This window comes from Lycorma delicatula, chromosome 1, assembly GCF_047948215.1.
Source record: "Lycorma delicatula isolate Av1 chromosome 1, ASM4794821v1, whole genome shotgun sequence".
Taxonomy (NCBI): Eukaryota; Metazoa; Arthropoda; class Insecta; order Hemiptera; family Fulgoridae; genus Lycorma; species Lycorma delicatula.
In genome coordinates this window covers 137,228,316-137,245,024 of record NC_134455.1, presented here as the reverse complement: position 1 = coordinate 137,245,024, position 16,709 = coordinate 137,228,316, and the positions used below count along the sequence as shown (strand labels likewise).

The window sequence follows — 16,709 nt, the reverse complement described above, 5'->3', positions numbered from 1 at the left end:
TGAAGCTGTTTAAAAAATCTTCTCGTCACTTTAAAATGCAATAAAAATTTTCTCTTACTGAAATAATATTACTCTGTCAGTGAATTTTTAAATATACTAATTTAGCACATTAACATTAATGTGCTCAAATAATTTTTGTTAAAGCCTTCTGAATTATGATTTATTTTATAGTATATATTCTAGCAGGATATAATAATTATTATTAATAATAACAATTTTACTTTCAGCTTATTTAAAACAAAATCACATAGCGCTTTTAACAAGCTGACTAAGAAGAAATCTTTTTTAGATTCGGCTTTTTTAAAATTTTTAATACATCTGAGAAAGTGGTGCTTACCACAAAAGGACTAATTTGAATTTAAAAAAAAAAATAAGTGATATTTTTTTAATTTTATTTACTTTGATAATATTCATATTGTTTGTTTCATGTGTTTGTATCTTAAATAATTAATTAACATAGACTTAAATCACATTTCTTTTTTACTTTATAATTAAATGTTCCATGGATCCATCCAAGTGAATGCTGGGCAGTTCCTTTTTTATCCACTCTTGTTAGATTGTTGTAGTCCAATATGTGAATAAGGTTTTGAATGTAAAAGTCCTTTTAAATAATTGTCTTTGGGTGTAGATACAGTGGTCATCTGTGAATACACTAACAATGAATGATTCAAAATTTTGTATCTGATCACTAATTTAATAAAAAAGAGCAAGGGGCTGACAACACACTTTCCTACTGCATCCCAGTAGTATATTTTAAAGTGAGGACCTTCATTTTAGTCTTACGTATGTATTCTTACCTTAAGATGGAACTTCAACTATCTGTTATGATCAGTAAGGTACGATTTTAATCAAAGCACATATCTCTCTGATATATTTACTAATTTTTTTAATCAGTAAAAAATCTGGATCTAAAACAAATGCTTTACTGAGATCTTAGAAATTTCAAGATGAAATTGTTTTGTTATCTATTCGGATTGAAGTATTAAAAACTTGGAAATGATTGTCTCTATAGACAGTTTTTTTTCTCTAAAATCATACCTTTAGTTTTTCAGTACATTACACTTTTCAAGAAATGTTAAAAGTTTGTTATTCATAACTTTTTCAAATTTAGTCAAATAACTTTATTAACTTTCCAAATTAGGTGGCATATAATTTTGTAAATTACTTGTTGAATTAAACAAAATTAATTATTAACAATGCAAATTAACTTAAACATGAATTGTGGAGCAAATAATGAAACTAAAGAAGAAAAACATTTTCCAGAAATAAGTAATCTATTTAAAGAGTTAAAATTAAATAAAAAAAAAAAACAAGTTGCATGATTATATCAAAATAAATTAGCTGGAAATAAACTGTTTTACACTTACCTTACCTTAAAAATAAAGAATTGAAAATAAGAATAAGAAGATTGGAGTTTCTTTTTTCAAACAAACTAAATGTAGCTTTATCTTGTTTGTTATTAATGTATGTAAAAAATTATGCAAACAAACATTTTCACTTCCTTGTACGAAGTAAAGGAAAAAATTTCAGATTTCAATGGAAATATCCATTTTGAACATCCCTGAATCCATTTTGACTAGTTTCGGTGTGACGTCAATATGTACATATATTACTCGCATATTCAAAAACGATTAGCCAAAGGATGTTGAAATTTTGGATTTAGGACTGTTTTAACATGTAGTTGTACGCCTCCCAATTTGATTGCAATCAACTGAACCAATAGCCCAAAATCCAAACAAATTTGGATTTTTAACTTTTTCTTAACTGCAGTAATAACCACTCATTGAGAGCTTTTCAATGATATATAAGAAGTGATAATTATTTTCATTGGTTCCAGAGTTATAGCCAAATGAAATTTTAATTAATGAAATATTTGGATCTTAGAAGGAGAAGGCACATCAGTTCGAATCAGACTTCATCTCCTTTTTTTTTAATTTAGATATATTGATTTATTAATAATTATTAACCTCTGATTGTAAAAAAAATTTACAATAAATAAGAATAGAAAAAAAAAATTAGATGTTATTAATGAAATCAAATTTTGAGTACTTTTCATTTTTTTTAAATTTGTATATGTAATTGAATAGGCATACAAGGAAGTCATGCAGTGCCAACATCAGATTTTTTATTTTAACTTCCTATATACTGTCACGGTTTTTGTATTTTACATCCTCATTACCTGGAAATATAGGTAATGGCTTCACTTCAGTATTATTTTACACAAAAAGATATGAGGGTTGTTCAATAAGTCCTTAGAAAATCCAACAGATGGCACTCATAGTATTGAAAATTGTTTGTTTTTAGTAAGCTTCATTTGTCGTTAATATGCAGTTAAAGTTTCAGCTGTACCCATCACGTGGTTTCGTTGTCATAGTCGATTGAAGCAACAAGCTATTGTTTATTTAAACAAATGGAAAAAAGTGAGTTTCGATTGGTGATTAAACACTAATATTTAAAAGGTTTAACACTGAAAGAGATCAAAGCTGAGTTAGATGAAATTCATAGCACATCTGCTTCTCTGTTTGCAACTGTTTACAATTAGGTAAATCAGTTAAAATGTGGCCGTACATCCACAAAAGTTAAACATTGTTTGGGACGTCCAGTAGAAGTGATCACCCCCAAAATGATTGATAAAATTTCCAATATTATGGTTTTGAGTGATCGACGAATCAAAGTGCACCAAATAGTTGAGGCCACAGGCATATCGCAAGGTACAGTGTTTTCAATTTTGCATGAAAAATTGGGTGTGAGAAAGATTTTGGCAAGTTTGGTGCTACGTTTGCTCTCAGTGGAGAATAAACGCAATCATGTGTTTGACTCTGAGGCTGTTTTGGTGCTTTTCTGTTGCAATACTGATGAGTTTCTGCATCTATACATAACTGTGGACAAAACATGGATACACTACTATACTCCAGAGACAAAGGAACAGTCAAAACAGTGGGTTTTTGAAGGAAAACAGGCTCCGAAGAAGGTGAAGATGATGAAACTGGCCGGCAAGATGATGGCCATGGTTTTTTGGGATGCAGGTGGCATCATCTACACTGATTGCTTGGAAAAAGGACAAACAATAACTTGAGATTATTATGCGTCGTTATTGCACTGGTTGAATGAAGAAATCAAGAAAAAATGTCTTCATCTGAAAAAGAAAAAGATTCTTTTCCAACAAGACAATGCACAGGTGCACACCGGCGCAGTTTCGATGACCAAAATTATGGAATTAAAGTTTGAATTATTACAACATCCACCGTATTCACCAAATTTGGCCCCGGTGATTTTTTTCTTATTTCAAACTTGAAATATGGCTCGGCAGGCAACGGTTCACATTAAACGAGAAGTTTATTGCCCAAACAGATGCTTATTTTGAGGACCTTCTGAAATCCTAGTTTTTGGGTGGCTTAGGAAAGTTGGGGAAATGCTTGGAAAAGTGTACAGAGTTAAAAGGAGATTATGTTGAAAAAGAAAAAAAATCTACACAAAATAATTTGTTTTTCAATCTTGTTCTAACGACGTATTGAACAACCCTCATAGCATTTAATTAGGTTAGGAGTATGGATAACTTTCAAGATACAAAAATGGATGACTGTAAGGTCATCGATTAGCACCATATCATGTTGGCCTATATTTAGAAAATAAAAATTTTTAACTTATCTTTGTGTTTATATTTATGTATGTGCAGTCTTTATTAAAAATAATAGTCGCATATTCAAAAAAAAAATAATATCCATCTATCACACTGGACAATAAAATTGTCTTCAGCTAATTTAACATAATATTTCAGATTACAGAAAAGAACCTTATTAAGCTTATATTCCCATTTTTAATAAATTATCAAACCATTGTTCAGTTGTATATATATCTGTACCTATAAAACAACTTGTTCTGACTGATTCATCAGAGAAAAAAATTACTGAAGATAAATTGATGAAAATTTGTATATATATGTTCTTTGTATGGTGTAAGTGCATATTAAGAAAGGATTTTTTGAAATTCTGAGTTTAAAGAAATTAACAATGAACTTTACTATTTTTTTTAATTTCTTGGTAACAAATGAAGATATCAACTTGATTTTTAGTGTATGTAATTTTCATGTGAATATTGAAAAACTAATTCAGATTTTTTTAAATTCTCAGTTTAAAGGGTTAAAATGGATTTAACAATTTTTTTGAAACCCTGCTATTTTTTTAATTTCTCAGTAAAAAATGAGGGTATCAACTTGATTTTTGGTGTATGTAATTTTCACTTAAATATATAAAAACCAATTTCTAGATTTTTTGAAATTCGACCTTGAAAGGGGTGAAGATAGGTAAAAAAAATTTGAACAATGATTACAGATTTTCCCCATTTCTGACTACACTAAATTAGATATTTATTAGATTGGGGCTTGTAAATACTTTTCAGAAAAATATTTAAAATCCATTATTAAGTTTTTTGAATTTTTTAAGGGATGCAACGGTGCATTGTGTGGCAGTTGAGCCAATACAGCCACTGTTACTGTATGTGCAATGCGACTGGCTGCACTTGTCTTCGGTTACTTGAGTAAAAAAAACATAAAATAAAAGTAATTAGAAAAAAAATGAGATAAAGAACAGTGACTTTGTAGTAGTGTTTGTCATGCAACACTAAGAACTGGATAAAATACATTTTTACCCATACTTTGTACTGGTAATCAGTTATAACTAATATTTTTAAGATGGAGGTTGACCGTTTTGAAACCCACATTTTTCAGATCATTTAAAGTTTCAGGTCCTGTCCTGTACTGACTGAACTGTTGCTCTGAAGAAATTTCAATACACTGATATTTTTTATAATTGAACAGGCTTTAATTATCATTATAATTCTTACAAGTTATGAGTTTAATGAACCCAGTGTGGGTCGAAGGGGCAGAGTCCTATGGCTGGAAGGGAAGGGTGAGCGAAGCAAGCCATAAACTGCTAAATATCACCTGACCACAGCAGGAAACACAAGTTATCATACATGGGCAAAGCTGCAACAGGGATGCTCTTTTATTTAGGGTTTTCAAATATTCTTGAGATAAATATTTAGAAACCATTTTCGAGGTTTTTTGAATGTTGATTTTTTTTAATGGGTGTGACAGTATGCAGCAAAGTGGTTCAATCAACGTAGCCACTGTCATGTTACTGTCTGTGGGATGTGACTGTGGATGGAAGTAACCATACAGCACAGGTGAAGCTGCGGCTTGTGATACTAATATATATATATATATATATATATATGTATTTAATATTATAAGTATAAAAATATATATGTTTAACTACCACAACTACAAACTACCAAAACACAGTAATTAGTTAAAAAATAATAAAGAATAGATTAAATGAAACCCCAGAACACACTAATAGCAGTAATCACTATTATTTTGTCTTCAAAATTACTTTGAGTATGATAATTGTTATGTATGAACAGAAGGCTTACCAGTAGGGTCACCTATATCTGCTATTTTGTCTGGAATATTTATATAATATTTTGAAAGTAAAATAGTTCATTATATATTGAATGCTGATGCTGAGTGGCTTCGACGGTGCATGTGGCACTTACTAACCTTATGGTAGCCTTGAAAAGGGCCGTTTTTGTTGACGATTGACTTCGACAGCTCACTGTAATTACTAACTTTGTGGTAGCCCTGAGAAGGGCTGTTGTTGTCAAAGCCATTTGGCGACAAGTGGTGCTCAATATGGGGCCACTTGTCACGTTGGGTGCCACTAGCTGAATGGCATCGACGGCATGTAATTCATAAGCTTGTGGTGGCCCTGAAAAGGGCTGTTTTTGTGTTAGCTCTGAGAAGAGCTGTTGTGTCTGGAAGCTGGTCTCCAGCGAAGTCGGGGAGTTGCGGCTCGTTCATTGAAGTCAGATTGGGTTTTCCCTCAGCGGCAGTTGGGTCCCCACTGCAGCATGGCAATGGTGGTCCCCAGAGCCCCACAGTGTCGGGTGGGCATTGGTCATCCTTTGCCGGCACAGCTGAGGTTGTTCTCCCTGAGCAATCCCACACCGGGCTGGCCACTTCTGCTGAGTTTGCTGAGCAAGGCGAGCTGGAATGGGAAGGTAGCGTCTGCGTCCAGTGGCTCCCTCGGCAGGCTGGCTAGGCCTGCTGCTCCGGCAGGGATGTTGGCATTCATTTGGAGGTCCGACATTATGGCAGCCAGGGAACTTCTTCCATCTTCTTCTTCTTCTTCTTGGTCTTTTCCAGGTGGTGGTCGACAATGAATTGAAAATTCACTCTGGTGCAAGCTCTTTTATTGGAGCTTGAGAGTAGTGGGGCTGCAGCACCGCTATGGTGGGAGAACTGCGCAGTCATTTGCGTGGTGGTAGTGATACTTGTATCAGCGCATCCATATACTGTGTGCCAGCTCACATCTGAGTTGCTGTCGTGTTCGTTCGCCGATATTAAATTAGGCATATATGTGGTAATAATACAAACCAAATATTGTGGATAAGTTATGTAGATGTTATTTTAGTCACATAACCCAGTTATAATCCAATTTTAGTCATATATATGCAATTGATCATTTTAAATAAATTTAACAATTACAATTAGAATTTACCATTTAAATATGAAACAGAAAAAAATATTTTTAAAATATTGAAGGTGACATAACATAAACAATTTAATAGAAACATTAGTTTAGAATGCCCACAAAAAATAATATTTTAATACATTAAAATTCTTCTAACCACTCATGGTCACAAAAGATTATTATATGATATTTGGAGCAATTCATTTTACAAAAAACAATAAAAATAAATATGATGAAAAAATATATGAAATGAGACAAATAATATTTAATGGTTTTGATGGTGAAATTATAGAAAAAAATGATAAAAATCAGAATATAAATACCTGCGTAATTATACTAAAATACAACAGCAAAAAAATAACATAAAGATTAATAATAATTTATACATAAAATTCAATTATACGAATAAAATAATAGAAAAAATTATTAACGCGCATGATGAAAAAAAAACATATTAACCAAATAATAATTATATTATAAAATATTTAAAAAATAACAATAATAAAAACTAATAGAGAGGAACATACAAAATTAAATGTAAACAAATGTAATAATATTTATATTGGTAAAACCAACAGATCATTTAAAAAAAGGTTTTCAGAACATTACACAGTACACAAAAAATTCGAAAAAAGAGGCATATCTAATGTAGCCGACCATCTCTTAGAATGCAAACATAGTATTACAGATTGTGGAGATTTGTAATAATGATAAAAAAAAATGAATATACTTGAGAAATATTACATTTTTCACTTTAGTTAGTTCATTATCCAAGTTTCTTCAAAAGGACTGCTCAGACCTTGCAGTTCTCTTTATACTTTTTCATACATTCCGATCTATGTGCCCTTTCTGGTGTTGAAAATATTTGTGTTGTGTTTTTGTCCTTGATTTTTTCATTTAATTTTATCTTGTCTGTGTCTTCTGGTCTAAGGCAAATTCCTTTCAGATCCTCTCTTTATTTGTCTGAGCCATCTGCATCCTGTCTTGGTTTTTTTGAGTCAAGATTATACTGTACCAACTATTTCACAAGTCTTGAATCGTACATCCTCATGATGTGTCCAAAGAATCTTAGTCTCCTCTTATCCATGGTGTCTGTGATGAATTCTAATTTTTGTACACAACTTTGTCGAGCATGATTCACTACTGCCCATCTTTGTGGTAATTTTTGTTCATGCAGGATCTTCCAATTCTTCTTTCAATTTTCTATAGTTTGTCGGTCTTCAATTGTTCACTCAAGTGGAAAAGAGTTTTTAATGCGTATGTGGCTTCCGGTTTTATAACTGTGTTGTAGTGTCATATTTTTGCATTTATGGATACACATTTTTTACTGTAGATGTATCAGTTAATTTTTATGCATTAGCTAGTTTGTTTGTTCTTATTTGATTGAGGTTTATTTGTTTATGTTGTTTGCTAGTATTTTTCTAAGGTATTTAAATTGGGTTACTATTTTGACTATTACTGTTTACGTTTATTTCTTTTAATCGTGTTAGTTTTTGGGGCTTAATTTCTGTCTTTTTGAATGATATTTTGAGGCCAGTTTTATTTGCAATGTTTTGAAGTTCTAATATTTGTATTTTAACTTCGTCGATGTTGTTTGCTATCAGTGCCAAGTTATTCACTGCCTTGGTTTGATAACCAAGGCAGTTTGTTTTGATTTATTGGCTTATTTTTATTTTTGCGGGTATTTTTTGAGACATTCCCTCATTACCATTTCCAGAGCACAATTGAATAGTAGCAATGAGAGTCCAAATGAATTTCACTTTTGACTTAGTGTTTGTGAGGGTCAGTTTTATCATGTTTATTAATTTGGGATGTAGTCTGAGGTGTCTTAGAATTTTTAGTATGAATTTTCTGTGGGTGCAGTTGCATGGTTTGTTGAAGTTTACAAATGCTATCATCATGTTTGCTTCTTTTTCTGTTGTAATCCTGTATTAGCTAGAGACTCATGATTTGGCCTGGACAGCTCCTCCAGGTTCTGAAATTCCTCCCTGGTATTCTACTAGTTCTTTCTCAAGTTGTAAACCAATCCTGTTGAGGATGATTCTTGAAAGAATTTTGTACATTGTGTCTAGCAGTGAAACTGCCCTGTAGTTGTTAGGGCCTGTTTTGTCCTCTCTTTTGTGTAGCTGGTGGATGGAATGGAATGGAATGCAAAGTTGGCAGGAGTCTATTACTCCCTACTTTATCGCAGAACCTGGACAGAGTCCCTTGCTGCTGGATCATTCTAATCGGGCTTGTTTTTAAAAGGGTTATTTTTTAATCTCGGATCTAATTTTTCAAGTTTTGTCTATTATTATTTTAGTGAATTTAAGACGGATTTAATTGCATTCCAATCCGTTGTTAAACCAGCGTTATCGAACCCATTTCATGGGCCGACCGCGGAAGGCTAGGCTTATAAAGCCTGTCCTCCCGACGTAATTCCCCTTCAGACCGTCCACTGAAGTCCTTTCGGTGCTAACTCTTTAATAGGCTAGCAGGAATACGCCACAACGGGGCACTACCTGTAAGGAGGGAGCAATGCATCTCCTTTTCCGGAGGAGTCGCAATTGCTAGGTTATTTTATCTTACTGTAAGTTTTGAAATAGGAGAGGTTGTGTAGAAGCTCTTCATCCGCTTCTGGTATGGCTGCCCTTCAGGGCGCATCTCTGCTGGGCTCTGTTCCGGACTCCAGTCCGTGATGTTGAGGCGAGTGGTTGGTCTTCCTTCTTCTTCTCCCTCTTCTTCTTCCGAAGACCTCTTCGTTCTTCTTTGGCCTGCACTTTCCAAGAATTGGTAGTAACCGAAGTTACATACCATTAACCTTGGAATTCCCAAAGCCCCGAAGGGCTGAACGGGGGAAAGTGCAGGTTTCTTCGTTCTTCTGTGCTGTCAGTGGCTGCTGGGCAGGTGACTGCTGGGCAGGTGGCTGCTGGGCTTGCGACTGCTGGGCTGATGGCTGCTGGGCTCGTTCCATCTTTCTTCTTTCTTGAAAGGAAACTGGTGGATGAAGCTGTTACAATTATAGATGTAAATATTTCACTTGTAATATAGTATGATGAATCACCAGATCACATTCAAAGATGATGATTTAATTAAAAACATGATAAAAATACAATCTAATAATTGGCAATAATGACAGTAGAACAAAGAGAAATAAATACTATGATTTAAAGATTAAAAATATCATTCCAGTACTGGACAGCAAAATCTTGCTGTCATAATATCATATGTTATTTTCATAATGATATTTTAAATTATATTTATATATGATATTTTATATCATTGATATTTTCATAATAATATTCAAAATTTCAAAATAAAACATAATTTTGAATAAAATGACAGTTATTAAAAGAATATTGTTTTAATGCAATAGATATAGAATTTATAACTTATATTTTATTTTTTTACACCTAACCGAAGGTACAGATTACCGCAAAAATAGTTATTGGAAATTAATATGGTAAATTTAACTTAACTAATTACTGTGTTTTGGTTATTTGAAAATCTATATTCAAATTATTATATGTATATATATATATATATTTTGTTTTTTTTGGTCGTCAGTCATTTGACTGGTTTGATGCAGCTCTCCAAGATTACCATCTAGTGCCAATTGTTTCATTTCAATATATATCCTACATCCTTAACAATTTGTTTTACATATTCCAAACGTTGCCTGCCTGCTCAATTTTTCCCATCTGCCTGTCCCTCCAACATCTAAGTGACTATCCCAGGATGCCTTAATATATGGCCTGTAAGTCGGTCTCTTCTTTTAACTATATTTTTCCAAATGTTTCTTTCTTCATCAATTTGCTATAACACCTCTTCATTTGTCACTTTATCCACCCATCTGATTTTTAACATTTTCGTATAGCACCACATTTCAAAAGCTTCTAATCTCTTCTTGTAAGGTTCTCTGATCATCCAAGTTTCACTTCCATATAAAGCTACACTCCAAACATATACTTTCAAAAATTTTTTCCTGATGTTTAAATTAATTTTTGATGTAAGCAAATTACATTTCTGACTCAAAGCTTGTTGTTTTGTACTTGTGTTATTCAGCGTTTTATATTATTCCTGCTTTGTCCATCTTTAGTAATTCTACTTCCAAAATAACAGAATTCTTCTACCTCCATAATCTTTTCTCTTCCTATTTTTATATTCAGTGGTGTATATATATATATATATATTTATTTTTTTTTTTTTTTCTTTTTTTACCAAAATTAATCTTTTAAGATTCATATTATTCCTCTACTGTTAAATTATATTTTAAATTCTGTTATAGAAACCACAGTACACATATTATTGAACAGTACAGAATATTAATATTCAATAAAGAATATTTATTTCAAACTCTCTCTGTACTAGGTGATTTATATTTAAAATATATACATATAAAATTAACTTTATTACTATTATATTAGTCTACCATATCTTTTTTTATGTGAAGTGTGCACTTTTCTTTATTTTCCCTTCAAAATTTTACACAGATTTTCAAATGGGTTGAGGTCTTGGAATTCCTTAACCATTCTACTAGCTGAAAATTATTTCTTTTCTTACATTACATTCCTTTTTTTCATTTATGACAGCATGAAGGTATTATTGATAAACACTGAATCTGATCAGCCACAGTTTTTTTAAGAATCGGCACAACCTTACTTTCTATCATTTGTATAGTTATCATAATCCATCTTGCCATCGATCGGCATTATATGTCCTGACCTCTTTATTGAAAATCAGCCCCAATTCATCTTTTTACAGAATGTTTTGTGCACTGATCAACATGTTTTGGACTAAGGCTTCTGCTAGGTCATTTTCCCGATAATAGGATTATTTCCCTTCTACAATAGATTGTTTTGTCTGAAAAAAAAGAACTTTTGACTGATCATCTTCAGTCTAGTATTCATATTTTTTAGCCCTGAATAGTCTCTTTTCTTCATAATCTATGTTATTAATAGTTTATTTTTGCAGTGTATTGCTTTATGGCCAGCCCCCAACAGTCTTTTGTGAATAATTTAATAATGAATATTTATTCCGGTCTGAGCCGGTTCATTTTTGAGGTTAAAATAAGTGCGTCTAAATTGTATTTAGATTTTCTTATTAGAACAGAATCATCTCTGGCACTGGTTTTTCTTTTTCTTCCACAATTTCCATTCTGTTGATGAGAAATCCTGCCAGTTTTTTATAACGTTTATCAATTTTATTAAAAGCTAACATTTCATACCCTGACGATATCTTTTTGTGTTATAGAAGAATGTTCGGCAGGAGTTACTATTTTATTTCTTTTCCTGAGAGTGATATCCGTTTTGAAAAATGAAAAAAAAATACTAAAATTAGTTGCTAAAAGTAATCCCAGATCTATTATTACTGAAAGATATAGCTCCTCACTGACTATTATATTACTGTAACTTGCAACATATATGATGAAACGCTATCGGAGGACAAATATCAGATTTTTAATAAGGCTTTCAAACAAAAGAAATTAAATTATTTTAAAAATACTACTTGTTCACATTAATTTGCTTACTACTGCGTGTTGAAAGATAAGTTGTTATTAGAGAAATCATTTTTAATATGGAAAGATATTAAAGTGTATTTACTTAGCAAAATTATGTCGCTTTAAAATTAATGTATTTATTGTTTCAGGAAACAGAGGAGACATTGGTAAATGATGATCATCATCAATTAAAGCTTGAATTTGAAGCAGAAATTGAAAATTCATTTTTGCAGACTGTTAAGGCTGAAGATAATGCAATATCTGATGACGTGAGTGATGTATTAGTGATAAATCAAAATACATTGATTTATGTTTGTAAATTTATTATAGTTTAATGTTAATAGCAAAATTGATTTTTCCAAGATTGAAATTTTAAAATAATTGAAATTGCTAATAAGTATTGGTACATCTGCAAATTTGTGTTCAGCATTGATGTTTGTTCAAGTTATCCTATTAGTGAGGTAAGAGATAAATAGCTGTTTTCCTTTGATCATGGCAGGTGTCAAAGTAGACTAGAAGTGTTTTGTACTTATTATATGGGTTGTACAAAAAACGTGTTCTGTGCTATTCTGTTTTGGGTTTGTTCAAAATGAACAAAAAAAGTTAATTAAAATTTGTTGATTTCTCCTTTGTTTTCCATATGCTCGTCATTTTCTGTGCTTTTGTAAAGAAAACTTCATTTCTCAAGATTGGATTGAGGAATCATTTTTGTAATAAACTTTCCTGAAGCGACAAAATAAATAATAGCATTTATCAGTTTTATTACAAATTATCTTGTAACCTTTATAAATTCGAAAGATTGAAACTGGAATAATGTGATGTGGAAATAAACACAGTATTTATTAATCCTTACACCAAACTTGTAATAAGGATTTTTCATATAAAATTGTCTTTATTTTAGTTAAGGTTAAGAAACGTAGTTAGTGTATTCTTCTAAAAGACTAAAATGTTTGTTAATAAAATGTGTCGATTCATTTTCAGTAACAAATAATGAGAACAGAAGAATTTATATGAAATAAATATTTTATAATTAAACTCTAAAGTTTCCCTGTGGACTTATGGCTTCCCTCTTTGAGAGGTTTACATAGAAAACAGGAAGGGCTATTTCAGTTCACAGTCAGTGGCTCACAAGAGGTTATTACTCTGTATTGGACTATAGTTAAGTTTCTTTATCTGTGAAGTAAATATTAATATAATATTATATATTAATTAATTAATATATTAATTATATAATATTAATTTATTAATTATATATATATTAATTTTAATATAAGCTCTATTTGAAGCAATCATTAGACAGGAAGTTTTATCGCTTAAAAATAAAATTCTGTGATGAAATAAAACTGTTCCTTTCAGATACAGAAGTACAGATGTTGAAAGTATTTGAAAATTATGTGATCAGTTTTTTGGAATAATTCAGTTTCTTTTAACTGATTTTAATAATTTTTTAAATATGTTGTTTTATTTTATAATAAAGGCTTAACATTTTAGCTAATAAAACTAATGATTAATGAGATATAAAATATTAAAAATTTATATGACCATCGCTTTGAAATTTGTGAACATGTTTACGCCGTAATTTTTTATTTATTGTAGAAAGTTGGTACAAATATGTGAATCGAATGTTATTTATGATTTCTCAGTTGGATCTTATGATATAAATCTTTCTTTAAAAAAGCACAAAATGGCAGGCAGAAGGGAAACGAATGGTAAATTGCTATTTTTTTATGGAAAATCATTTATTAATTCTAATTCATAGCATCCAAAAATGAATAGAATCTTTCTGTTACTTTTTAAAACCTCTATCACCTCACATAACATTTTATAATGTTTATTTATTTATGTTAGAGTTTTTTTTACTCTTTCTGTTATGTACACATACATATAATGCATATACAATAGCATGCAAATTAATCCAAACACACAAATGTTATTTAATAAAAACTAGTTTTATATAGGAAAAATCATACTTGTACAATATGTGAATATCTAGTAATTACTATGGCCTCCTTTATTCTTAATCACTTGACATACATGATTTGGTATGGATTCAGTAAGTGTACTGCACTTTTTTTGATTTCATCATCATGAAATGATTCTGATATTATTTCTTTATGAGGTCACTTTTTGTGGTACAATTCATATTTTGAATACCGCCAAAAAAAAAACCGCAATTGAAAAAGATTTTCAATTGGTTTTAACTCCGGGAAGTTGCTTGACTACAGGAGCACTTTAATGTTTCATTCTTTGAACAATTTTTCCACATTTTGGTTATATGCCATGGAGCCAAATTTTGTTGGAACACTCCATTGCCTTGTGGAAGTTTAGATCTAGTTTACTTTTTCTCACTAATTACCCAGCCTGTGTTGGAGTAGCTTTTTCTTTTACGACCACATTTGCTCTTCATTTGAGGTGAAAAAGAACCAATTTCTTAATATTGTTTTAATACAGCATTCGCTATCCCTGGTGCAACACCACATTTGGAAGCTATTTGTCATCGTGTCATACTGGCATGCTCTGAAAGAAAAACAATTTTTGAATGTTTTCTTGGAGTTATGTATTTTATTATATATTCAAGATACACAGAATAAAATATGATTTTTTAATAAAAAATTAAACAAACTTTCAAAAAACACTAAAACCAGAAAATTGATAAATAACCAAAGAACAATAACCTCACATTAAAAAAACAAGGAATGGGTGTGGTCAAGCAGTGTAGCCACAACAAAGAAATAAAAAGTTCCTTTTGTTAGGATTAATTTGCACACTACTTTATATATATATTATATGAACTGTAAATCACCAATACACAATAGTTAGATAAGTTAAACTTGCCATATTAATTTCCAATACAAAAATATGATTTTGTAATAAAAAATTAAATTACAATGTTTTATATTGTGAAAAGTATACATGTAATTTTGCTGTCCAGTACTGAAGATTATGTACCCACCGGGTTGGTCTAGTGGTGAACGCGTCTTCCCAAATCAGCTGATTTGGAAGTCGAGAGTTCCAGCGTTCAAGTCCTAGTAAAGCCAGATATTTTTACAGAGATTTGAATACTAGATCGTGGATACCGGTGTTCTTTGGTGGTTGGGTTTCAATTAACCACACATCTCAGGAATGGTCGAACTGAGAATGTACAAGACTACACTACATTTACACTCATACATATCATCTTCATTCATCCTCTGAAGAATTATCTAAACGGTAGTTACCGGAGGCTAAACAGGAAAAAGAGAGTACTGAAGATTATAATTTAAGAAAAAAATGACAAATCATTAAAGAATATGTTTTAATGTAATAAATGTAGAATTTAATACTAACTGAAGATATGGGATACCATGACAACTGGTTTATTTGAATATAAAAAAATATATGTGTGTGTGTGTGTATGTGTGTTTTATTTATCAGAGTTGTAATAAAACTTAAGTCATGGAATGGTGAAATAAAATATAAGCTGAAAGATGTTCTAAGCATAAAGTAAATAAAATATTAAATTTCTTGTAAAATTGTTTAATACTTTTTTTCCAGCTTGTAGAGAGTAGAGGATGATAATATAGAGGCTAATTATTTATATTTAGAGGTTAAGTTAGTATGCACTGTTAAAAGAGATTACCATGGTGAACATTAAATGCAGTTTGCTTACTTTTAATTGCCTGAGAAATTAGAATCAGCTTTATAGTCCAAGAGCTAGAGCCATAAAAGTGGTTTGATCTTTGTGGTGGACGAAATGTATTGGTAATTGATGTATTACTAAGGTATGTTACGGACCCAAATGGGCTGACAGTTTTGTTGGTATTGGAACAGGTGTGGAAAGTGCCATTTTTCCAGGAAACCCTATCCATTGATGTGGTGCAATGGAAATTTGTGCAATGTACTAAACCCAAGTTCAAAAGGGCTGACAGTTAGGTTGGGCGATGGAAAGGAGTAAAGTTGGCCAAAATTTCTGCACAAAAATTTCATCATGGATATGCCAGCCAATTAAATCACTTGTTTCTTAACATTTAACAATGCATGTAAAAATGACTGACAGCTTGGTTGGTACGTAAGGCAGTAAAACAGGGTTACATTGTTGTGCGTCCATGTATGCATTATGCGTGTGGAGCACACAGATACGTGCTGTATGTTGCAAATAACTTAAGTAAATGCATTTTTTTTATGCTCATTAATGTTTAAAAATTTAATTTTGCAAATAATTTATATCTTAAACAATAGTTTAGAGCCCTATTTACATACTCATTTTACAAGAGAGTATTTGTACCATGCTAGGAGTATGGTTTACTATTTATATATGAAAATAGTATATATTGAGCTATTTATTTAGCAACAATCTGTGAACTTAAATAAATAAATCAACAAACAAATAAATTTTTGATTTGTTCATATTTAAATTATTTTTTTTATGCAATAACAGAATTTCAGCTTATACATTTCAATACTTTCGTATGTTATATAATAGGATACAAGGTACTGTAAGTTATACAGATATACATTTTTGTTGACTCACAAGCATTATTTGAATGAGAATTGGAGCAGATACTTTGGTGACCTTCATTTGGTCCCCAACAAAAAGTTTGCTATTTATCACTGATCAGTGTTTCTCCTACAGACAGATTAGTAGTTCATGCACACTGGTATAAACATTAGAAATAGCTAAAGAATGTGGGCAACTTGAAATACATCAGTATATGATT

The 16,709-nt window shown here is 31.2% G+C and overlaps 1 protein-coding gene and 1 long non-coding RNA gene across 4 annotated transcripts in view; one reads left to right on the top strand and one right to left on the bottom strand.

Annotated features, from left to right (window-relative positions):
* Positions 1 to 16,709, top strand: part of LOC142322876 (uncharacterized) — a 58,242-nt gene that overhangs the window by 17,065 nt on the left and 24,468 nt on the right. For all 3 annotated transcript variants that reach the window (XM_075361984.1, XM_075361969.1, XM_075361976.1), the window contains exon 4: positions 12,162 to 12,281. In XM_075361984.1, the coding sequence (XP_075218099.1) occupies positions 12,162 to 12,281 (120 nt within the window). The remainder of the gene's footprint in view (positions 1 to 12,161; positions 12,282 to 16,709) is intronic.
* Positions 430 to 16,709, bottom strand: part of LOC142322924 (uncharacterized) — a 37,495-nt gene continuing 21,215 nt past the window's right edge. Inside the window, exons 2-3 of the long non-coding RNA XR_012755966.1 lie at positions 13,983 to 14,529; positions 430 to 641 (exon numbers count right to left, since the gene is read on the bottom strand). This is a non-coding gene — a long non-coding RNA (uncharacterized LOC142322924). The remainder of the gene's footprint in view (positions 642 to 13,982; positions 14,530 to 16,709) is intronic.